At 32.7% G+C, this 24,580-nt stretch overlaps 2 protein-coding genes and 1 long non-coding RNA gene across 3 annotated transcripts; all 3 read left to right on the top strand.

Annotated features, from left to right (window-relative positions):
- The first annotated feature begins 258 nt into the window (after positions 1-258).
- On the top strand, positions 259-4,387 carry LOC132725864 (uncharacterized). Its single transcript, XM_060711049.1, has 3 exons — positions 259-666; positions 1,407-1,524; positions 3,793-4,387. The coding sequence occupies exons 1-3, from the start codon at positions 279-281 to the stop codon at positions 4,205-4,207; spliced, it is 921 nt and encodes a 306-aa protein (XP_060567032.1). The 5' UTR covers positions 259-278; the 3' UTR covers positions 4,208-4,387.
- Positions 4,388-11,222: 6,835 nt separating this feature from the next.
- On the top strand, positions 11,223-13,888 carry LOC132725884 (uncharacterized). The gene is made up of 3 exons (XR_009625124.1): positions 11,223-11,455; positions 12,515-12,633; positions 13,612-13,888. It is a non-coding gene; the product is annotated as an uncharacterized LOC132725884 (long non-coding RNA).
- Positions 13,889-14,651: 763 nt separating this feature from the next.
- LOC132725887 (BTB and MATH domain-containing protein 38-like) lies at positions 14,652-16,629 on the top strand. The gene is made up of 2 exons (XM_060711076.1): positions 14,652-15,340; positions 16,553-16,629. Exons 1-2 carry the CDS (start codon positions 14,725-14,727, stop codon positions 16,627-16,629), a joined length of 693 nt encoding a protein of 230 aa, XP_060567059.1. The 5' UTR covers positions 14,652-14,724.
- Positions 16,630-24,580: the final 7,951 nt, after the last annotated feature.

The following is a 24,580-nucleotide window of genomic DNA, read 5'->3' as shown; positions in this document are numbered from 1 at the left end:
AACTCTGAAATAACACAAAGTAACCAAGACAAAGTACATGTAATTACAATAATCCACCGTCACACAAATTTCTTTTAGATTGAATAGTTCAACATATATGTTACATTTATTAAAATATATATGATATCAAAACAAATATAACATGTGGTTTTGATAGACACGCATTATTTTGTAAACTGAACTGATTAATGCCTCTGGCAAATACGCCAATAAATATATATGTGTGTATTTAGAAAAGTTTAATTTTACGTGAAAATATTAAACGTTGTTAATTAATAATGAAAACGCTAAATGTAGCAAGGATACTGACAGCTTGTGTGATAGTTGTTTTGATAATTTATTTGTTTAACAGTACTCAAAATCATAATTTAAAAGAAAACAGGTCGGATATTAGACAATTTTTCACAGATGGCGAACAAAAGAAAGTGGTTTATAATAAACATTTACAACTTTTCCTGGACGGACATCCATCTCCTGCTGTTGGAGGAAAAGCCTTGTTCAACCATTCTTTAAGCTATGATCAAATTAATAGGATTTCTCACTGCCGGCAATATGCAGATGTCGACTGGTTAAAAGGCGCCGAGAACTTTGTGAAGGACAAATATGTCTGCATCAATCATCATGATTATCTGAAAGAAAATAACACGATACTTATTGAGGTTGGAGGTAAAATATTTCATTCATAAACGTACTTTGATTTGTATCTTTACGGCAATGGGTACATTTTCCATAATTATTTCAAATAGTGATAAAAACAATAGAACTTCTCATTTGGATAATTTCATGAAATGTTGTTTGAACAAAAAATGAGAATAAAGTGTGAGCTTCATAATTATTTAGCTGAACATGTATATTATTTGTGCAATTGAAGAGTCAAAAGATATGTTATCTTCACAATTTATTTATAATTGTGTTAGGTTTTTTTGTTTCGGTGGTACAGAAGGGGCATCGAAAACTATTATTCGGCACATTGTTAGGCAAGGGGTTAGGATTAGCCTATCCATAATGCCCAAACTCTGATAGATTAATTGAAATACATCCAGTTATACGTCCGCACGAAATATTTGACACGTGTGCCTTTAGCAGTTAATACGTCTGCAAGTTATAATTTGAGTGAGGCTCATGGCAGTTTATCAGAGCACACGTGACAAATAAACTTTCCCTACTATTTCTTTGTACCACCGTTATTCTATAATCTGTCTATTTAAAAATTATGAATTCTATAGCTGTGCGTGATCTATTGTTTGAAAAAATGGACAGCATACTGTTTATTCAAAAGAAAATCTAAATCATAATATGCATCGTAATAAAACTGAATACCATGTTATCAGCTGATGAAAAGTTAACGAACTGTTAATGGGTGTTATAATATGTCAATTATTCACTTCACCATTATATAAAACCAGGAAACTTTGGAGCAGATGCTTCCTTGTTTACCGCCGTCTACAACCCACGACATCTGATAGTGGAGCCGATACCGTACTATGCTACACTTTTACAAGAGAAATTCAAAGACAATCCAAGGTAAACTGTTAAGTCACATATCTAAGCTAAACCAGCATAAAATCAGCAACATTTGTCAGTATTTACCAAGAAGCGGTTAGGTAACTTTCCGTTACTTTATTGATAAAGAAGCAGAAAGAGTCATCTATAGACAAGGTCTTATAAGGTCACCTTTGTGACTTTTTCAGATTTTTTATGTGAATGTAATTGTTTACTGTATGTTGGTAGGAAGCTAACAATATCTTACCAGCGACAAAATTTGGGTGATTGCGTTTGTACTGTGACTCTCCAAAAGGTGGTTCAAAAATTGAAATTCATAGCCTTAGATTTTTTTTTGTAAATTTTGCGATAAAGTCAAAACGGTTGATTGACACGTAAACATCTCCATCATGCCATATACCCATGAATTTTGAATGATCGGTCATCTACATTTATTTATTAACAAAATCACTTTCTGTTACCAGTATTTGTCAAAAATTGGCAATGCCACGTTCCAAATCAGATATCTATCAAAAAAGCGGTAGATTCACTTTCCGTTACTTTTTTCAATTAAGAAATGTCGATGCTATTTTCCGTTACTTATATTATGCAGACGCGGTAAGTTAACTTTCCGTTACCTTTACCACGATCTTTCAGATAGAATGACCTTGAAACGCTCTATATAAATCTCATTATTAAGATATATTTTGTAATATGTGTATACATTGTAATTAGAAGATTTAATGTTTAAAATATAAAGAATTGAAAGGTTTCAACCCAAATGACTTCATAGTACATATGTTTGTTAACCGCAGCCGTTTACAAACAAGCATAGTGAATGCGGCAGCGAGTAAAATATATAACCGCACGAACCTTTCATCACGAACCTTTTCTCAGCATATTTCAGATTCAATAATATTGTTTATACAGCTACAAAATGTTTCATTTTTGGCATAATATACTAATTTTTACGCAACTTAGAACATTTCATGTGCTGGGAGTACATATTGCAGTGATGAACCCTTAAAATCAGATAACGAACCTTTCAATTTTAACCAAAACCACATCACAACGTTAAATTCTGCATAAATTATAATAAAAAAAATGTGCACACTATGAACATGGTGATAATATGAAAGTATTATATTGTGATATTAATACAAAAAAGAACATGTAATGTTGTTTCAATGATAAAAACACTTCACTTGCAATATATGGTTAAAAGGATAACGAACATTTCATACTATCCGGCGACAAACACTAACCCCTTACCATTTTTTATGAGTTATTGTTACTGAGATCTAATTTACAAATTTATAGTCGTAAAGTGTTCCAAAATAATACGGCATGAAACAAAATTAAAACAATACAATTAAAGCATCTAAATACAGGTTCACTTTTTATAAATTGGACGGCGACAATCACGAACCTGTCATTTTCGTAACTTTAGGTGAATATTATTAAACAATTATTCATGATCAAATGGCGAGTTATTGTGTGTTATTTAAGGTAACATTTACCTTCTTAAACCAGCATAGATTTACAGGCAAATAACCTGCAATAATGAGGATAGACGGTGGCGACAAGTAAAAACTAAGGGTGTAAATTCTAACTGAGAACGGCCGATTGCGCAAGGACTGCATTTTAAGATGCATTAAATTCAACATCAAATATTTTAAATAACAAAACGAAAGATAAAAATCTTTACATGTGACATTTATTTCATTTTTTTGTCATAAAAATAAAAACAATGAATAAATTAAAAGCTTACGAAACTCGACCTTTTTACAAACGTGTGAAGTAAACTTTTATCTCCAGATCGGGAACGAGAAAATTTGATTGAGAGATTCTGTATGGTACTCTACACCATATCTCGGTAGATAGAGAACCGAATCACGTGACCTAGCCGAGACGTCTTTTTCATGAACACATCCCGTTTCTAGACCAATCTTTTTAAAAGACCCATTCTATATTTATTTAGAAGTTGAAATGTTACTTTATTTATGAGGAAGTGAATATGTCGCCTTACCTTATTCATATTTGTCGAAAAGTGGTAACTTCACTTTCCGTTACTTATATTAAGCAGTCACTAGTGAGTTTTTTCGTTACTTTTATTTATTAAGCACTGTGATTGACAAGAAAAATTTTCTTCTGATTTTACTGACAATAACTTTATATTATATTTACGTAAAAGATTACATATTATGTCAAACTTTCTAGCATTTAAGGATATCATTTCCTCAAACATGTTTTTTTTTCTTATGTCAACACATAAATATATGCATAAAAATTCTTATTTTATATCTGCAGGGTCACTGTTCTAAATTTCGGACTCGGCCAGAAGACGGAAACTATTGCTATTGAATTCAAAGGCGAAGGTTCGAACATTTACTCGAATGATTTTGGTCAGAAGAAAATAAATGTAAGTGTCATTAATTCTACAGAATTTTTCCAAAATCTTGGCGTAGGAATATACAGTGTAGATCTACTTTCTATGGACTGTGAAGGCTGCGAACTTGATGTTTTAGAAAATCTACTAGAAACTGGAATGGTGAAATATTTCAAAAATATTCAGCTCGAGATACACAGCATGGCTTATTTTATAGACAAGGAAAATTATTTAACACGGTACTGTACACTCCAGGAACATATGCGGCGGACACATAGATTAACGTATCAATACAAACATATGTGGGAAAACTGGAGACTGTTAGATTTGAAATAATAGAAATTTGAGATACGAATTTGTAATATCAGATTAAAATAAATCTTATAAAAACTAAAGAAATTAATAAAAGACCTTCTTTTATTGTATTTGTTCTTCGCATAGATTGACACTGGCTGAAATGGAACGGCTATCATTTGAAACTTTTTTCAGATCATTCTCAGACCTAACTCATTTGCACAAAACCGTAAGTATTCTTTGTATCTGTTCAAAGTTTGGTTGCAATCACAATAAATTACCATTTTTTATTGTTATTGTATTATTATTATTATTATTATTATTATTATTATTATTATTATTGTCTGTCTTTTATGCCGAAATTGGCCATTTCTCGCCGAACGGTCCACCTAACAATTTTCTTGAATATCTAACCAGGAAATTTCTTTGAAATGACCGACTACTAATCTCACGTGATTTCTGTTTCAGTGGTCAGAGACAAATGAGCATTAGACTCAATGTCCAAAGAGAAATTTAAAGTAGTCTGTTATAAACCATAACAGTAGTGCATATATGGTAGTTAATCACTTGTGGAAAAAATTGTTGGCAAGGTAGAAAACCGTAGAGATAAAACCAAAAATTTTGTTCAAAATCCAGGAAAAACAAAACAAACGATAATACATAAATCTTTGTAACAGAAAAAATTATTTAAATTTAACTAGAAGACATCGCCGTTTTTGTCTACTTCAGCACTTGTTGTTTCCGATAGATATTAAAATATAATTGTTGAGGTATAAAACCCCTTATAAATTGGTGTAAATATAACCAAAACATTGCTGTCATCGTTTATAAGATTATTTGAATGTGAACTTAGTTTTATATAGTATCCTGCCGCCTCCGTGGTCGAGGGGTTATAATCCAGTCACCTCTCTGGCGTGGGTTCGATCCTTGGGAGATGCTTTGGTAGTTTAGCGCGGAGGAAGGTAGTCTAGTACTGGTGTAACTCTCCAGGAACGATGATTAGGAAACTACCCGCCTATATGACTGAAATACTGTTGGGAAAAGGCGTAAAAATGAAACAAACAAACAAAACATAAAGTATCCTGCCGCTATATATCATCTAGTACATGTCAAATACCCGGTTTTCCTCCTTTGATGTATAACCGCCATTATTAGCTGATTGAAATACACTACATATACGGTTACATTCCATGAACTTTTACTGAACTACACTTAATATGGCGGCAGATGAAAATGTCAGAATTGTAAACGAATCTGAGGGTTCAGAATTTGAAAATATCGTTACCGATGAAAATAGTGAAACAGTGTTGCAAACCGAAGATAAGTCGCGTACTTTCCGTTTCACTGAACCCATGGAGAACTGATCTGTGTCTTATTGTTGAAGGAACACGTCGCTAAAAATATTCTTTCACTTGCATCACCAGTATTTGATACGATGTTCGAATCCGACTTCAAAGAAAAGTCAAGTGACGAGATAGAATTGCCTGGGAAGAAATTAAGGGACGTCTTAGAATTCCTTCGATGTATTTACCCGAACACATACACCCAAATTAATCGCGACTATGCTAGGGTCATTCTTCCTTTTTTAGAAGAGTACAAGGTCCTACAGCTAAAACCAAGATGTGAAGTAGTAATACTTGAGACTGTTACAGAAGAAACACCGACGGATGATTTGTTACAGTTGTTGAAGGAAGCATCTTTGTATGATCTTAAAGCTCTGCGTGCTAGATGTATATTTCTAATATCATCTAGACCATGTGATGCATTGGATTAAAGCTATTGTAAATCGTTCCCTTCGACAAGTGCATTAAATGAGATATTTGTAAATGTTAATACATCAATGAAGACTAAGTTAGCAGAGCTAGAACATGTCGTTGAAGAAAATATACTGTTTTAGCAGTACATATCATCCGAAATACGTAACGGAAAGAATGATTTGAAGTTAGATCCTGAAAAGAAATGGGATGACAAGAGTTATAATTGATGTTATTCCTGGTGACAAGAAAGAAAGTGAAGGAGTTGATATTAATATTTGGGAGGTACCTCTGAAGATTAATATAATGAATAAGAGTAGTAATCTTTACTTTAAAGTCGGAAATATGAGTAAAAAACAACAATCTGTGATTTCAGTGTGCTCTGTATACTAGTGAATAGACAACCAAACGGAAAAAATCATGTGATTGTTAAAAACGGAAGTTTTCGGTCATATGCACAATATAAATTATTTGAAATTTTAGGAACAAATAGTGTTTGGCAAGTTGGCAATGGTTACATTCTCAACGAAACGATTGGTATTATTGCACGGGTGTTTATGTCGAAACCTAATAAATAGTTGAGGTAGCCTTTGGAAATTGCTCTGATTTATGTTTGTCGGGACAAAAAAGAATGGTATCTCTAATGACTGTAAGAAATGTAAAATACACTGTGTAAATGGTTGAATAAGGGTGATATCATGACGAAGAATCAAGTGTTGTTGTGAACTATAAAATACAGAATTAACATTTTATTAATCATTTACAATTACATAGAAACTGTTATTTATATACAATTATAATATTTTTTGATTTGTGTATTATTTACAAAGAAAAACGGGACTAACAATTTATGTACAACTTTTTTATTTTTCTTGATTGACAAGTTTGGCACGCAAAGTTGATGGAAATATTGAAGTTGTTGCTGCATTGCAATGTATCAATACTATGTATGTAATAAAAAAACTTGTTAAATAAAACAAAATTGTATCTGAAATTTATAAATGTCAAATATATACATGTATGTGTGTGCCTGTGCGTGTGTACGTGTGAGTGTTTTGCATCTTTTCTTTGTTTTTTTTTTCATCTTTTCTCTATGTGTATGTCCTTTGTTTATAAATATACTTCATATATTTTATCGCCGAACGAATTTTTCTGTAATATCACGGGGGTATGTGGTTCGACCCATCGTGGTTATATGACGGAGCAAAAAAAATGGTTGTCCAATGTGTGGCCTGAAAAAAAGGTAAATGAAGGTTTTTTTTTCAGGAAAAGTAGGTCCTCGGTAACTTGAACCAAATAATCTAACAAAAAAAGAGTGATATACATGTAAAAATGATCACTTAAAAATCATTATCATTGCTTGATTACACGAAGTCCAATATCCGTCATACTGTTGTTTTTTTGTTGTTGTTTTTTTTTTTTTGGGGGGGGGGGGTTATTTTAATAAATTATTAATTACATTTAAATTAATATATTTTTCAGTTGTAACAACGTAAAATATCATATAAATATGAGAAACTTGACTTGCTCATAATTGAGCCCCCTTTTATGAATAAGTGATTTTCAATATTTCGAATTATAGTGATGAGGAAATGTTGATGATGATGATAATGATTTACTGATGATTACAATAAGGATGGTACCGATTATGATGATCGTGATAATTGCGATAGTTGTCGGATGATGGTGATGAAGATGATGATGATAATGATGTGGATGATATACTGTTGTTGTTGTTGATGGTGGTGGTGGTGATGGTAATGATGATCTGGTGATGATGATAATGATGGCGATGATATATTGATAATGTTATCGAGGGTCATAATGCTGATGATGAAGAGTACTGCTTGTTATGATGGTTTTGATGATGACAGTGTTATTATGAGGGAGCTTTCCAGCTAGCTTACGGAACGTTGGTAGTTCTACTCAGGTGACCGCATGAAATAAAGCATAGAAGAGCACCTGAGATCTTCCTCCCCCAATAAAGCTGGAAAGTCGCCAAAGGAACTATACGTACTGTTTTGGTGTGACGTTACACCCAACCAGATAAATAGATTATAATGATGGTGAATTTGTTGTTGTTGTTACTTAAACTAAATACTATGTTATTTGCTGATGAGAAGTTAACGAACTGTTGATTACGGAATGCCGTTAGGGCCATCGCCTATGAATGTGTTGATCTAAAACGCGATAGTCGATAGTACGATGGTGAAAACGCGAAATCACGAAACTACGATGGTGAAAACGCGAAAGCACGATGATGAAAACGCGATAGTACGATGATGAAAACGCGACAGTACGATACTACGATGATGAAAACGCGATAAACTATCGTGTTTTCACCATCGTACTGTCGCGTTTTCACCATCGTAGTTTCGTGATTTCGCGTTTTCATCATCGTACTGTCGAGTATCGCGTTTTAGATCAAACCATTCATAGGCGATGGCCCTAACGGCATTCCAGAATGCCGTTAGGGCCATCGCCTATGAATCTGAAACGCGATAGTCGATAGTACGATGGTGAAAACACGAAATCACGAAACTACGATGGTGAAAACGCGATAGTACGATGATGAAAACGCGATAGTACGATGATGAAAACGCGATAGTACGATGATGAAAACACGACAGTACGATGTTGAAAACGCGATAGTACGATGATGAAAACACGACAGTACGATGATGAAAACGCGATAGTACGATGGTGAAAACGCGATAGTACGATGATGAAAACACGACAGTACGATGATGAAAACGCGAAATCACGAAACTACGATGGTGAAAACGCGACAGTACGATGGTGAAAACACGATAGTTTATCGTGTTTTCATCATCGTAGTATCGTACTGTCGCGTTTTCATCATCGTACTTTAGCGTTTTCATCATCGTGCTTTCGCGTTTTCACCATCGTAGTTTCGTGATTTCGCGTTTTCACCATCGTTCCATCGACTATCGCGTTTCAGATCAACACATTCATAGGCAATGGCCCTAACGGCATTCCGTAGTTGATGGGTGTTAATAATAAAATGTCAATTATTCACCTCACCATTATAAAAACCAGGAAACTTTGGGTCAGATGCTTCCTTGTTTATATATTTAAGCTAAATCAGCCTAAAATCAGCAACATGTGTCAGTATTAACCAAGAAGCAGTAACTTTCAATTATTTTATTGATAAAGAAGCAATAGTTACAGACAAGGTCTTATTCATACTTTTTGACTTGTTTTAAATAAAACATACTTTTTCAGATTTCTATGTGAATGTAATTGTTTACTGTTTGTTGGTAGGAAATGAACAATATCTTACCAGCGACTAAAAATTTGGTGAATGCGTTTGTACTGTGACTCTCCAAGGGGAGGTTCAAAAATTGAAATTCTTAGCCTTAGATTTTTTTTTTGAAATTTTGCGAATGAATAAGTCAATACGGTTGATTGACACGTAAACATCTCCATCATGCCATATACCCTTGAATTTTGAATTATCGATCACTTGCCATTTCCTGCATTTATTAATAAAATTACTTTCTGTTACCAATATTTGTCAAAATTTGGTAACGCCACGTTCCATTACAGTTATTTATCAAAAAGCGGTATGTTCACTTTCCGTTACTTATATTCAATTAAAAAATGTCGATGCTATATTCCGTCACCTATATTGTGCAGACGCGGTATGTTAACTTTCCGTTACCTTTACCACAATCGTTAAGATAGAATGATATTGAAATGCCCTATATAAATCCCCATTAGTAAGATATATTATTTTGTAATATAAAATACAGTGTATACATTGCAATATAAAGATTTAATGTTTAAAATATATTGTGCAAGGGCTGCATTTAAAGATGCATTAAATTCAACATCAAAATATTACTAAATAACAAAACGAAAGATAAAAATTTATTTTTTGTCATAAATAGAATGAATAAATTAAAATCTTACGGAACTAGACATTAAACTTTTACCTCCAGACCGGGAACGAGAAATACACTTATTTTATTGTAAAGCACTGTTATTAATTTTTAATGATAAGTTTTTCTACTAAGGATAAGTGAACTATAACTCTTTGGGATAATCAATAAATTATCTTAAAATTTAATTGAGAGCTTCTGTATGGTACTCTACACCATATCTCGGTAGGTAGAGAACCGAATCACGTGACCTAGCCGAGACGTAAATTTTTAAATAAAATCCCAATTTCTTTTCAAACCAATCTTTTTAAAAAGCCCCTTCTATTTTTTATTTGGGAAATTGATATTTATTTTAAAATTATGTCGCTTTCCCTTTATTTCCATTTTTTGTTGAAAAGGGTTCTTCCCCTTTCTTATTTAAAATTTACAAAAAAGGGAAATAAATTTTGTAAAATTTTTTTCCGTTTTTTTTACTTTTATTTATTAAGCACTTGTGATTAACAAGACAATTTTCTTCTGATTTTACGGACAATAATTTATATACTAAATTTACGTAAAAATTACGAATATCCATAACTTTTTTAGTTTTTAAGAATATCTCATTATCAAATATGTTTTTTTTATGTCAACGCATCTAATTTAAAACTCATGGATAAAATTAAACTTAAAATTTGTTTTTCCAATATACATCAATGCAATTTTAAGAGGAAACACTAAGAAAAGCAAAGTAAAATTCTTATGTTCTGCATAAAAATTCTTAGTTTTAATATCCAGGTCCGTTCTTAAATTTCGGACTCGACAGAAGACGGAAACTATTGCTATTGAATTTTTCAAAGGGGAAAGGTTCGGAAATTTTATTCGAATGATTTTGGTCAGAAGAAAATAAATGTAAGTGTTCATTGAATTCAAACAGAATTTTTTTCCAAAATCTTGGCGTAGGATATATACAGTGTAGATCTACTTTCTATGGACTGTGAAGGCTGCGACTTTGATGTTCTAGAAAATCTACTAGAAACTGGAATGGTGAAATATTTCAAAAATATTCAGCTCGAGATACACAGCAGGTCTCAACCCGGTACGGAATTAGACCCAACCCGTTGTAGTCTAGAAAGTAGTTCTTTAACATTTTGAAGTGGCCAAATTTAAGTCATCCCTAGTTAGATTGGTCATAATTAAAGTGTATTTATTGCATGTGTGTAGTTTTTGTGTGTTATATGATGTGTTTTTTGTGTATTCTCCAGGAACTCATTTGTTGGCGGAAGGATTAAAGATGTACCCACCCACCAGCAGTCAGGAGTTTTCAAAGTGGTGAATTTAAACTGTGTTACAACAGAGTGGAAGTTTTCTGAAAAAAGTAGATGGCTAACCTATTATATTTTGGGCATCATTTGACTTAAATAGTGCTGATGTTTAAAGTTGAAGACAGTATATAATTCATCAAGAACAGTGGAATCCAGAATTAAGCCTCAAATGTGACTGATTTACTATAGAACAAAGAACACGAAAATTCACCAGGCCGTCACCAAGAGGAGAAATTTGAAAAATGGGAACTGGTTAATGGATATGGATGAAACTTTGCATCAGTGTTGTGTTTATGCATAGAAATCAGGAAAATAAAGGAAAACTGACAGGTTTGAAAATTTTAAATTTTATTTCAAATTTTTAATTTTGACATTTTAAATTGGGACAGATGTTGTTATTGTTATCTCCCCTTTAAATGTAGATGTCTGCTACTGTGTCAGTAGGTGCAGAAGAAGGGTACAGACCTTTTGCGTGAACGATTGTCCACATTTTATTGAATTAAAACTGTAAAAATACATTTAAAATAAAAATAATGAAATTTAAATTTTGTTTAAAGCAGTTAATAAATTGATAAATTTTATTTTTGCACCCTGTATTTAGCAGTTTACTAGATCTATTGCTTATTTTTATAACATTCATATGGAAAATGATAATTTTTAGAGAAATGCATCTTAAATCATGGATAAACCATGCATTGCAAGAAATTGGGGAGTGCATGTTTTCAGGCTGGTTACTGTTTGGCAAAAAAAGTGATTGGCAAGCTCATTTTAGAGGTCTTAGGGGCCCAAGAAGCACCGGCCATGGTATTCGAACAAGCACCATAGTAACCTATTGCTCATATGGACCACGCATTATATGCACTGATGTTTCAGCAAAGTATTGATGCTGTAGTAATCAGATTTGTAAATATTCACTATTGTCTTGTATTTCAATGAAAGCAGAACTGACAATTGAACAGCTAGGACAAATGTGATTTACATGTTGGAAATATAGGCATTTTCAGTGTAGTGAAACTTGATGTTTTGCTGTGCTGCAGAATGTATTTGCTAATACATACACACAAAAGATTTTCTAGTCATAAAACAGTGAGTTTATGGATAATTGGCTCATTTAGAAATAACACAGTTGATGTTGATTGTTTGTTGTTTGTTGTTGTAGCAGCTGCTACAGCAGTTAAATTAGGTTAGGTTTATAATGTCTAAACTGTTATTTCCATGCATGCATGCATTTTTAAGCACACAATATTTAAGCCTTCCTGTGTGAATTTGCAAATCAAGCCATTGATTAATTAAGAAATTATTTTCTTTCTTTTTTTGGATATCAGAATAACAGCATAAATGCCTCTTATAATTTCCTTCAACATGTACTAGTGTTGCATATTTTTTCAGACCATGCAGTTACCAAAGCCGGGTTTTGAGTACAGGACCTTACCTTATACTGGTTAAGATCTATGGAAGAACTCTTTCAGCTCAGTTTGGCAACAGATTTGTCAGGACAAGTTGAGAAGGTAATTAACTTATGTCTAGTTTGAAACTTCAGGCTATTGACGGCAACGACTCCCAATGCTCGGGCAATATTTGGTAGATATTTTGATGTATATCAGGAAAAGATTTCTCTAATTTTGACTACTTTAACACTTCTCAATGATTTAAAGTGGGAGACAGTATGTGCCATCATTTTTTAGCCTTATTTGTGTGAGAGTTGGCTAATCTTACTTTGTCAGAAGACATAGCCCATGGCGATATAGTAACCTCTTTGCTAAACTTAAGATTACCTCTGTTTGTCTTTACTAATATCTAAAGCAAACAATATAGGGTATATATCTTGGTACTGTACTTTATTTACCATGGTATATAGGTAAAAATCATAATCAGTAAGTTTTATTGTAATGTTGAAGGAAAAAGTTATGAAAAAGCACATTTAATTGTGATTACTTGTATTTTAACCAAACATTTCATGCTCTCATTAAATTAAATGGAGTTAATATTACAATTTTAAAGCAATAAGGACTTATTCTTTCATAAAAATAACTAAATGACATTAGCCGGTAACAACAAATTTTATTTGAAGAAAATCCATTGGCAAGAGATATGACAGAATTTGTGATATAAATTTTTGTGTAAAATTCTATTGGCCGAGGCTGATTTTTCGCATGAATTTTTATATTTAAGAAATTGTACTGCATTAATGTAATTTGTTAGAGACATGTCAAACCTATATGAATGTACTTGTATAACACTAAATTACTAGGAAATGAGTATAAATTTTGGCTTAACTTAAATTTTGGATTCATTTAGGTCTCAACCCGGTACGGAATTAGACCGAACCCGTTGTAGTCTAGAAAGTAGTTCTTTAAAATTTTGAAGTGGCCCAATTTAAGTCATCCCTAGTTAGATTGGTCATAATTAAAGTGTATTTATTGCATGTGTGTAGTTTTTGTGTGTTATATGATGTGTTTAAAAGTTGTTTTTTGTGTATTCTCCAGGAACTCATTTGTTGGCGGAAGGATTAAAGATGTACCACCCACCAGCAGTCAGGAGTTTTCAAAGTGGTGAATTTAAACTGTGTTACAACAGAGTGAAGATTTCTGAAAAAAAGTAGATGGCTAACCTATTATATTTTGGGCCTCATTTGACTTAAATAGTGCTGATGTTTAAAGTTGAAGACAGTAAATAATTCATCAAGAACAGTGGAATCCAGAATTAAGCCTCAAATGTGACTGATTTACTATAGAACAAAGAACACGAAAATTCACAAGGCCGTCACCAGCATGGTTTATTTTGTAGACAAGGAAGATTATTTGGGAAAACTGGAGACTGTTAGATTTGAAATAATAGAAATTTGAGATACGAATTTGTAATATCAGATTTGAATAAATCTTATGAAAACTAAAGAAATTAATAAAAGATCTTCTTTTATTGTATTTGTTCTTCGCCTAGATTGACACAGGCTGAGATAGGACGGCTATCTTTTAAAACTTTTTTAAAAGAACAAAACCATTACTCATTCTCAGACCTTACTTATCTGCAGACCACCTTACACATCAGCATAAAACCAAAACTCATCCAGTGTATTCGTTCAAAGTTTGGTAGCAACCTAAGAAAAGCACCATTTTTTCTGTTTTTGTTTTCGTCTCGCTTTTACGTCGAAATTGGACATATCTCGGAAATTTCTCTGCAAATGGCCGACTACCAATCTCACATGACTTCTGTTTCAGTGGTCAGAGATATATTTAAATGAACGTTAGACTCAATGTCCAAAGAGAAATATTTAAAGTATTCTGTAATAAATCATAACCATAACAGTATTGCATAATTACCTCGCAGATAATCACTTGCGGAGAAATTGGTGGTAATAAGGAGGAAAAAACGCCGATATAATCATAATAAAAACTGTGTTTAAATCCAAAAATAAAATCTTTATAACAGAACAAAGAATTTGATTTATCAATTTGAATTTAGTTTAACCACCACTTCATCTGATAGTACTTTATATCTATTATCCGGTTTTCTCCCTTTGATTTAAAACGCCACTGTTAGCTGATTGAAATACTCTGCACTTGATATATTCCAAATTTTTTTACTAAATTACAATTAATATGGAGGCAGGTGAAAACGTCAGAATTGTAAACGAATCTGACGGTGCAGTAGTTGAAAATATCGTTACCGATGAAGATAGTGAAACAGTGGCACAGGGCGAAGATAAGTCGCCTACTTTCGGTTTCACTGAACCATCTTGGAGAACTGATCTGTGTCTTGTTGTTGAAGGAACAAAGCTTTACGTCGCTAAAAATATTCTTTCACTTGCGTCACCAGTATTTGATGCAATGTTCCAATCTGACTTCAAGGAAAAGTCAAGTGACGAGCTAGAATTGCCTGGGAAGAAACTAAGGGACGTCTTAGAATTCCTTCGATGTATTTACCCAAACACATACACCCAAATTAATCGCGACAATGCTAGGGTCATTCTTCCTTTGTTAGAAGAGTACCAGGTCCTACAGCTAAAACCAAGATGTGAAGTAGTTATACTTGAGACTGTCTCAGAAGAAACATCGACGAATGATTTGTTACAGTTGTTGAAAGAAGCATGTTTGTATGATCTTAAAGCTTTGCGTGCTAGATGCATATTTCTTATATCATCTAGACCATGTGATGCATTGGACGAAAACTACTGTAAGTCGTTCCCTTCGGCAAGTGCATTAAATGAGATTTTTTGTAAAAATGTTAATAACATCAAATGAAGAAAAAAGTTAGTTGAGCTAGAAGAGGTTGCCGAAGAAAATGCATTGTTTAAGCAGTACATATCATCCGAAATACGTAACGGAAAGAAGGATTTGAAGTTAGATCCTGCACAGAAATGGGATGACAAGACCATAGTTATTATTGATGTTATTCCTGAAGGAACGAAAGAAAGTAAAGGAGTTTATACTAATATTTGGGAGGTTCCTCTGAAGATAAGTATAGAAAATAACGTCGGTAGGCTTTACATAAAAGTTGAAAACATCAGTGAAAATACAATCATCTGTGATATAAATGTGCTCTGCATACAAGTAAATAGACAACCACGTGGAAAAAATAATGTGGTTGTTCAAAGCGGAAGTTTTAATTCATTTTTGCAACATGCATTATTTGAAATTTTAGGAACACATAGTATTGAGCAAGTTGGCAAAGGTTACATTTTCAACGGAAAGATCGGTGTTATCGCACAGGTGTTCATGTCGAAGCCTAACAAATAGTAGAGGTAGCCTTTGAACATTGGTGAGATTTATATATGTCAGGACTAATACACTACATGTAAATATTGTTGAATTAGAGTGATGTTTTGATCAAGAATCATCAAGTATTGTTGTGTATTGTAAAATATTGAATAAACATTTTGGTAATCATTTACAATTACATTCTACACTGTTATCCTATTTATAGATCATTATATTTTTTTTGTTTTGTATATTGTTTACAAAGAAAAACATAGAAACTGTTATCTTACTTACTTTTCATTATTATATTTTTTGTTTTGTATATTGTTTATAAAGAAAAACGGTACTATCAATTTATGTGCAACTTTCTGATTTTTCTTGATTGATAAGTTTGTCACGCAAAGATGATGAAAATATTGAAGTTGTTTGCTGCATTGCAATGTATCAATACTATGTATGGAATAAAATACTTTTCAAATTTAAGTAAAATTGTATCTGTAAATTATAAAATTTAAATGTTAATTATAAACATGTACGAGTATGTGTGTGTGTGTGTAAGCGCGCGTGTGTGTGTGTGCGTGTGTGTGTGTGTGTGTGCGCGTGTGCGTGTGTGTGTGTGTGTGTGTGTGTGAGTGTTTTTGCATTCCCCCTTTTTTCTATGTATGTGTCCTTCATTTTGGGTACATCTTTTCTTGTATAAATAATTAAATATCTTCGAACGAACTTTCAGTAAACCCACTGTGTGTTGTGCTTCGACGTGGTTATGTGACGGAGCAAGTAAATGAGGTTACCCAGTGTGGGACCTAAAGAAAGGTAAATGAAGGTTCTTTTACTCGATTGTTTGAACCACATTATCTTTCAAAAATGAAGGGAATATATACAATGTACATGTAAAAAAGATCACTTCCATGATCATTGTAATTGCTTTATTGCACGAAGTCCGATATTCGTCATACTGTTGTTGTTTTGTTGTTGTGGTCTTGTTTGATTTTTAGTAAGACATACATCTAAATTAATATATTTTTCAGTTTTAACATCGAAAAATATCATATTAAAATGATTAACTTGACTTGCTCATATATAACCCCTTTATTGTAACTAAGAAATTTCAATATTTTCAATTAATTTTGGTAATGATAAAATGTTGTTGTTGATAATTTAATGATGATTACAACAATGATGGTACCAATGATGATGATAATTGCGATGATTGTCTGATGATGATGATGCGGATGATATACTGCTGATGATGATGTGCTTGTGATAATAATGATGATGATGATAATGTATTGTCAGTATTGATGAATATATTGACGATGATAAAGATGGTGTAGATGCATTGCTGTTGAACACGACGATGTAATGAAAATGATGATGATGTGTACTGCGTATGATGATGATGATTTTGATGACGGCGTTGTAGTTATTAGAAATCTATCCAGCTAGCTTACGGAACGTCGGTGGTTCTACTCGGGTGCCCTTCAGCACGAACGGGCACCTGAGGTCTTCCTCCATCAGTAAAGCTGGAAAGTCGTCATATGACCTATACTGTGTTAGTGCGACGTAGAACCCATTCACAAAAAAGTGTAATTATGGTTATGATATTGTTGTTGATGATGACTGATATGATGATAACGCAATCGCAATTTTTCGGCCCTTTCCGTCAGTCTTCGGATAAGGACATGGAACACAATAGTAAGAATATACAGAACGGATACGGTATTTCAGTCTAACCTACGCTAATTAAGAAACTAAACATGTAAACAAATAGGCATTTAATGTTTGGAGTTGTTAGTTTAAACAATATTTTATTCACAAAATAATACATGGTAGTACATTACAAATAGTATTGAGTTTGTTATACATATAGTAACATATTATGAAAATAATATTATTTTTAAGAACGAACACAATATATTTCTTATACATTTTGGAATTGGATATGAAAACAAGTATCAAATACTATAATTCATCTTCTAAGGTGTTGAAGGAAGAATGGCTTAGATTCGTTAAGTAATGTAATGTGTAAGGATATATAGATGTAATAATTATTATTATTAAGTTTTGCAGCTACAGTGCTTGGAGATTTTTGTCTTTGATAGCGTGAAGTAAATTTCTAGGGTAAACGGTAATATCAGACCGCTGCGACGTAAAGCGAAGCGATGCGACTATTTAAACCACTTCAAACCACTTGGCCCGAATTTGGTTCGGATCCCGATAGGGGTTTTTGATTCTTTCATGTGTGGAAGCTACCATCTATAGCTTACAGAACGTTGGTAGTTCTACACACGAAGGCGCCGGTTCGTGTCTGAAACAATCGAATATACACAGTTCAAGGGCACCTGAATCATTCATCCACCATTTAAGCTTGAAAGTCACTTATACAAATTGTGTTGATGCCACGTTATAAATCCAGCAACCACAAAGAAAATCTCACTGGTTAGCAAAAAAAAAACCCAGAAAATATGAAACGTAAACACGCGCTAATATTCCTTATAATAGGCGCGTTAACAAACTCCCAGAACTTGTATAATGTAATTTTGTTCAACTAATTAAAAAACAAAACAAAAAAGTTTATAATAAACATTCACGTATTCGATATCCTATTAATGTACTAGATCTATATAGTAATCCAGCAATTACAGTCAAAACAATCTAGTTACTGCACACGATTCAATTCAATTCAATTCTATTCTATTTTTGCACGCGATATTGATAAGCGATATCATATGACAATTATTTTATATTTTGTTGCATCGTTAATCTTTGGTGTTTAAGAGGATTTGCGACAAAAAATCAATACAATAGTCTTTACTTCGCGTCCCAGATACCGGGATTTTTCCCCCAGTTTTCTCCCTTTGATTTGTTACCGCCACTGTGACAAAATACAAATCGCGGATCGTTTAACTGTAAAAAAAAATATTACACTAAATATGGAGGCAGGTGAAAACGTTCAAATTGCTGTTGAAGATATAGTGATAGAAATTACCGTTACCGATGAAGATAGTGAATCAGTGGCACTATCGGAAATTAAGCCCTCTACATACGGATTCACTGAACAATCTTGGAAAATCTATCTATCTATCTCTGGATACTGCCAACCCCTCTTACGAGTGTTACAGGCAGGTATACATTGTATACATTTAAGAAACAGCTTTAAGATACAAGGGAATCCGGGAACCAGTCCCTAGCTCTTATTGAATAGACCCCTTGGTTCTTTTACATGCCCAGTGTATAGCACTGATACGGTAGTCAGACTATTCTCTCCCTTACCAGTTCCTCCCCTGACGTTTCCTCCCTGACGGTTCTCTCCCTATTTTGGGGGAGAACTGTCTGCATATTTGCAAATTAGAAGACAGTTCCTCCCCATTGTTAGTTTTATAATTACATTATTATTAAAGTATTTAGATGATAAATAAATGGGTAAGTTTATTATGAATTGATATAAATTAGAAAAAAATATTTTATTGAAGTGTTTAGATGTTAGATTATAAGATAAATGGGTAGGTTTATTATAAATTGTAATAAATTAGAGAGAAAAATACTTAATGAAGTATTCTGATGTTTAATTCAAGTTTCAATTTTGTTAGCATCATCAGCAACAATAAATCGGTAAGATTATTATCAAATATTAATATAAATTAGAGAAAAAAATATTTTATTGAAGTATTTAGATGTTTAATAAATTTGTAACTTTATTATCAATTGATATAAATTGAATTAGACAAACTTTTTTTTAACATATAATAATAATTCATCAATGATAATATTAGTTAATTATTCTGATTTTTTAGTTAGATGTAATGTATACTTTTTAATGTGTTTAGTCATTGAAAAAAATTAATGAATAATTTACTTGATTAGGATAATCATAAGATATTTTTTTTTTTTAATAAATAAAAATGAAATGAGGTGTTTATTAATTCCTTGGTGTTAATTAGATTAAAATAGCTGTGAAAAGGTGTTGATGAATAAGTATTGTATTAGTTATTTTGTATTATATATTGTTTCAAGTTAATTAATGACTACATGTTTTTAAATCAATTATTATTTCGTAAAAAAGTAAATGTGGAATGTGTTTGCATACCAGTTGTTGTTTATATTTATTTTCTAGAACATATTTGTTTCCACCTTATTCACTATTTAACAAATAAATGAACATCACAAGCTAGACCTTAACATAATTACAGGTGTATATCATTCACTGTCCAATGATCTATATCTCTCACAATAAAGGTGTTAATAGGATTAAAACTGAAAAAAGGTGTTAAATTTACAGGTGTTGATAGGATTAAAATACTGAAAAACACTTTTCAGCTGATAAACATAAAACATAAAATGCAGTAGCCTAATTAATTTGGCGGGAACGGTTTGACCCATTTTACAGACTTTTTTTTCTTACTGTCAAACCGTTACGCCTAATTTTAACTGTCATTTTTACGCACGGAAAATCTACCGGCAACACTATCGATAGTTTGGACTGATTTTTACTGCTTAAACCTGAAAGTAACTTCAATGTCCTCTAAAAATCAATAGAATATAAATTCTAGTACTAACTTCTCCTAGAAAAAATATTAGATTCTACCTGTCTTAACGCATACATGCGATTTATTTCAAATTTGTACTGTATACACTATCTGCGGCGGACATGTTATGACGTCATCGTAAAAAATCGATTCCGTGAAAGCTGGTAGTAGCAACCAGTGTGTCTAGCAGGTAAGTGTGGGTTACGCATGAAGATTAAACTTAAAAAAAATATCGGGGAAATAAATCTATTCATTATTTTTAAATAAATTTGTGCATTATTAAATACTATTGAAAAGTATCAATGTGTTAAACCTAAAATACAATGGTAGCAAAGGCTCCGTACAAGTACTGTTGCATGTTGTTTAATATTTTTTAAATGTTTTAATACATGTACTCAACATTTATCAATAGATGGTTTGCCTTCTTGTTTACTGCTAATGACTGCCGATAAAATACAAACTTCATTTATACATGCATATTTAAATGACAATTAAGAATGTAAAAGAAATAAAGGAATTCTTTTTCACCTATTGCTGATATATATTATAATACCATATTAAACCTACTGATAAAGTTAAATGTCTTCTTGACATACTTTATTAATTTACTAAAAAAGGAACTTTATTGTGATCCAGCCATATCCTGTGTAACTATAAGGGAAGGGTCACATATTTTAATTGAAATAAATTTTAAGTAGAGGATATTAAAAGAAAGTCATTGAGAAGATAAGAATTTTCAAATGAACAGATTAAGAGACTTATACATGTATAAGGTGTATGTCTTGTTGTTTCATACTGTTTTGGTGACACTTTTTGTTTGTGTCCCTTGTTGTTTTCTCGTCTATGTTAAGTATCTTCCCTTTGCCCCTAGTTTTATTTCTTTATTCCGCCCCCTCCCCCTTCCCCGAATTTCCTATCCCCTACAACTGTGCCAGTTTACTTAATGGTCCTACTAATCATTCATTTATTTATTTTCTTTGATTTTGATTTCCTTGTATGTTACCATTATTTCTTTATATTTATCATTTTGTATCATTTTAGTGATAAGCCAGACCGTGCTCTCTCTTGCGCCGTCCTGTTTTTGTTTAGGATCATCCTCCTGGGTTCCTTGCAAATGGTTCTTGTTCCTGGGTCGTGCGGGGGTTGCGTTCATTGAACGCGGCCTTTCCTTGTTCATCTTGTTTATCATATTTTATACTTGTATACCGAACCGAACCATAACAAACAGATAATGATTATCAATAAAAGGTTCGACAAGCAAGCAAAGAAATGTAAAGAAAACAGAAATAACTTATCCACATATCCGCCCTCCAAAAAAAAAAAACACCAAAAAAAAAACGCCTGAAACTGCAAAACCGAAACATAAATACACATGGGTGCCAAAGACGGCTCTGGTAGATACATGTGCTCCCTTGCGCCGGTTTCAACAGAATTCATCACTTAAACATAATAATGTAGAAATTTTAATCAACACCCACAGATGTGTACAAAATACGGCGGTAATCATCGAACTTTCAATGCAACACATTCGAGGTGCCGTTCAATGAAAAGCGGGAACTAGATAACATAAAATTTTAAATGGATATAGGTTTTGGTGTCATTTTGCGACAGTCGTTCTAACAGACGACTACAGTAATCTAATCAGACTATTTCTCCCATTTGTCTTACATTGTTATGCTATTCTACGTCTTAAATAAGGGTCACTAAATTTCCGCTTGCTGCGTTTTTATCATAAACCCCGTCGTATCTGTTCGACAATTGCATTTTACTGAGGACTGTCTGAAATTCCATTTTATAGTTTGAAATTTTAAGATTTTTTTTCTCAGAATTTAAAGTTATTTTTGGTTGTTTTGAACTTCTTCCCCTACACAACTGTCCTCAATTTTTTTAAAGATAATAAACTAGAAATTGATAGGGAGTTTAAATATAAATTGAAATTCTTCTTTGCTTCATCATGTATAGTATACTTATAATTCATTAAGATGTACCTACAATTACATTGTATTTTCATATGTGCGAAATCATGGCAGGGTTATAAAATAAAAAGGCAGTTCAGAAATTTCACCTAATGATCACAGATGTTAAAAAATCCGACATAACAATTTCTAATTTGACAATTTAAATGGACTTTTAAAATGCAGTATGATCTGACGTCGGACATCTAAGTAAGGTTATCAGAATAGGCTATTTATACTTTGCGGAACGGAACGAAACGGAACGGAACAAACATTGAGGCACCACACGGGGCACAGCAATTTTTTACTAATATGTAAATTTATTAAATAAAAATAATGAAATATTGAAACTGCCTAGCGAACAGTCGATCTAGGGCTTTTTCGAAATGAACCATCTGAATACCCACGTGTAAATGGACACTATTTATATGAAATCTTCGGGACTGCAAACAGTTGTTCCGTTTCGTTCCGCAAAGTATAAATATCCCATAGAATAATTATATTCTACGGAACGGAACGGAACAAGATTTATTTTTTCTTCTCAGTGAAATTTTTCATCTTGGTATATTACAGGTACATGAATTTATTACATGCAACCTGTTTTAAAAAACTATGTTCTTGACTTGTTCAATATAGGAAATCCTATCGCCATAAAATTTATATATTTAAATGTTTTACACTTGTTGCAGTAATTTAATATTTATTATTCATATAAACTGACGAATGAAAAAAAAATGAGTGGACAATCTAAATATTTTTTGGCGATATCAGGACCTCTTTAATATGTGTCCAATGGCCGTCATATCCAGTACACTCATTTTGTATTAAAATATCAATAATCATCGTAAACAAATTAAATTTGAAAACATGCTTGTCATATATAAATTGATATTACATGCACTAATAAAGCTGAAATATTACTATTACAGTCAGCATTGTGTACAAACCATGTCTTCAACTCTATTTATTGTGATTCCGTTTCGTTCCGCAAAGTATAAATATCCCCTAGGATAATGATATTTAGCGGAACGGAACGGAACAAGATTTGTTATTCAATATCCATTTCCTCCTTTATAATGCTTGTATATACTTTACATATAAATAATAATCATTCATGATGCATAAACAAAATCGCAGGCTACTTACCCTGCTAATGAAGACTCGTCACTTTTAGAAGTCACAACGTATAAATTAAATTAAGAAATGTGGAAACTATCTTTGTTTGTTTGGGATCTAACACCGTTTTCAACAGTATTTCAGTTATGTAACGTAGTCAGTTAACCTAAACAGTGTTCCTGGATTTGTACCCGTACTTACCTGTTCTCCACAAGTAACTGCCAACTTCCCCACATGAATCAGAGGTGGAGGACGAATATGTCACACTCAATGTGTTATCAAATCGCCACGGAGAAAATGGCCCGCCCGAGGATCGAACGGCTTGCGACTCTGCAATCCGAAAACCGGCACTCTTACCTACAGATCTAATACAGTCAGCGTTGTGTACAAACCATGTCTTCAATACTATTTATTGTGGTTCCGTTTCGTTCCGCAAAGTATAAATATCCCCTAGGATAATGATATTTAGCGGAACGGAACAAGATTTAATAATTGTTATTTATGAAAATTTCCTCCTTTATAATGCTGATATAAACTTCACTTATAAATATTTATTCATGATGCATAAACAAAATAGCAGGCTACCTACCCTGCTAATGAAGACTCGTCACTTTTAGAAGTCACAACATATAAATTAAATAAAGAAATGTGGAAACTATCTTTGTTTGTTTGGGATCTAACACCGTTTTCAACAGTATTTCAGTTATGTAACGTAGTCAGTTAACCTAAACAGTGTTCCTGGATTCTGTACCCGTACTTACCTGTTCTCCACAAGTAACTGCCAACTTCCCCACATGAATCAGAGGTGGAGGACGAATATTTCACACTCAATGTGTTATCAAATCGCCACGGAAGAAAATGGCCCGCCCGAGGATCGAACGGCTTGCGACTCTGCAATCCGAAACCGGCACTCTTACCTACAGATCTAATACAGTCAGCGTTTGTGTACAAACCATGTCTTCAATACTATTTATTGTGGTTCCGTTTCGTTCCGCAAAATATAAATATCCCCTAGGATAATGATATTTAGCGGAACGGAACGGAACAAGATTTAATAATTTTTTTTTTTTTTTTTTTTTTTTTTTTTTTTTTTTTTTGAAACCACGTTTAAGGCCCTTTTATTTACTTTTCCTTTTTACATAATACATTCATTTTACATTT

This window comes from Ruditapes philippinarum, unplaced genomic scaffold (genome assembly GCF_026571515.1).
Source record: "Ruditapes philippinarum isolate M1 unplaced genomic scaffold, ASM2657151v2 ctg1584_1_1_1_1, whole genome shotgun sequence".
In the NCBI taxonomy this organism is placed as follows: Eukaryota; Metazoa; Mollusca; class Bivalvia; order Venerida; family Veneridae; genus Ruditapes; species Ruditapes philippinarum.
Note: the sequence above shows the minus strand (reverse complement) of the source record. Positions and strands in the feature narration are given on the sequence as shown.

Excerpts from the sequence above, each read along its gene's own strand:
- LOC132725887 (XM_060711076.1), top strand. The coding sequence starts at position 14,725 with ATGGAGGCAGGTGAAAACGTCAGAATTGTAAACGAATCTGACGGTGCA. Across the intron at positions 15,341-16,552 it reads TGCATTAAATGAGATTTTTT|TAAACCCACTGTGTGTTGTG; the intron begins GTAAAAATGTTA and ends ACGAACTTTCAG.
- LOC132725864 (XM_060711049.1), top strand. The coding sequence starts at position 279 with ATGAAAACGCTAAATGTAGCAAGGATACTGACAGCTTGTGTGATAGTT. Across the intron at positions 667-1,406 it reads GATACTTATTGAGGTTGGAG|GAAACTTTGGAGCAGATGCT; the intron begins GTAAAATATTTC and ends ATATAAAACCAG. Across the intron at positions 1,525-3,792 it reads AAATTCAAAGACAATCCAAG|GGTCACTGTTCTAAATTTCG; the intron begins GTAAACTGTTAA and ends TTATATCTGCAG.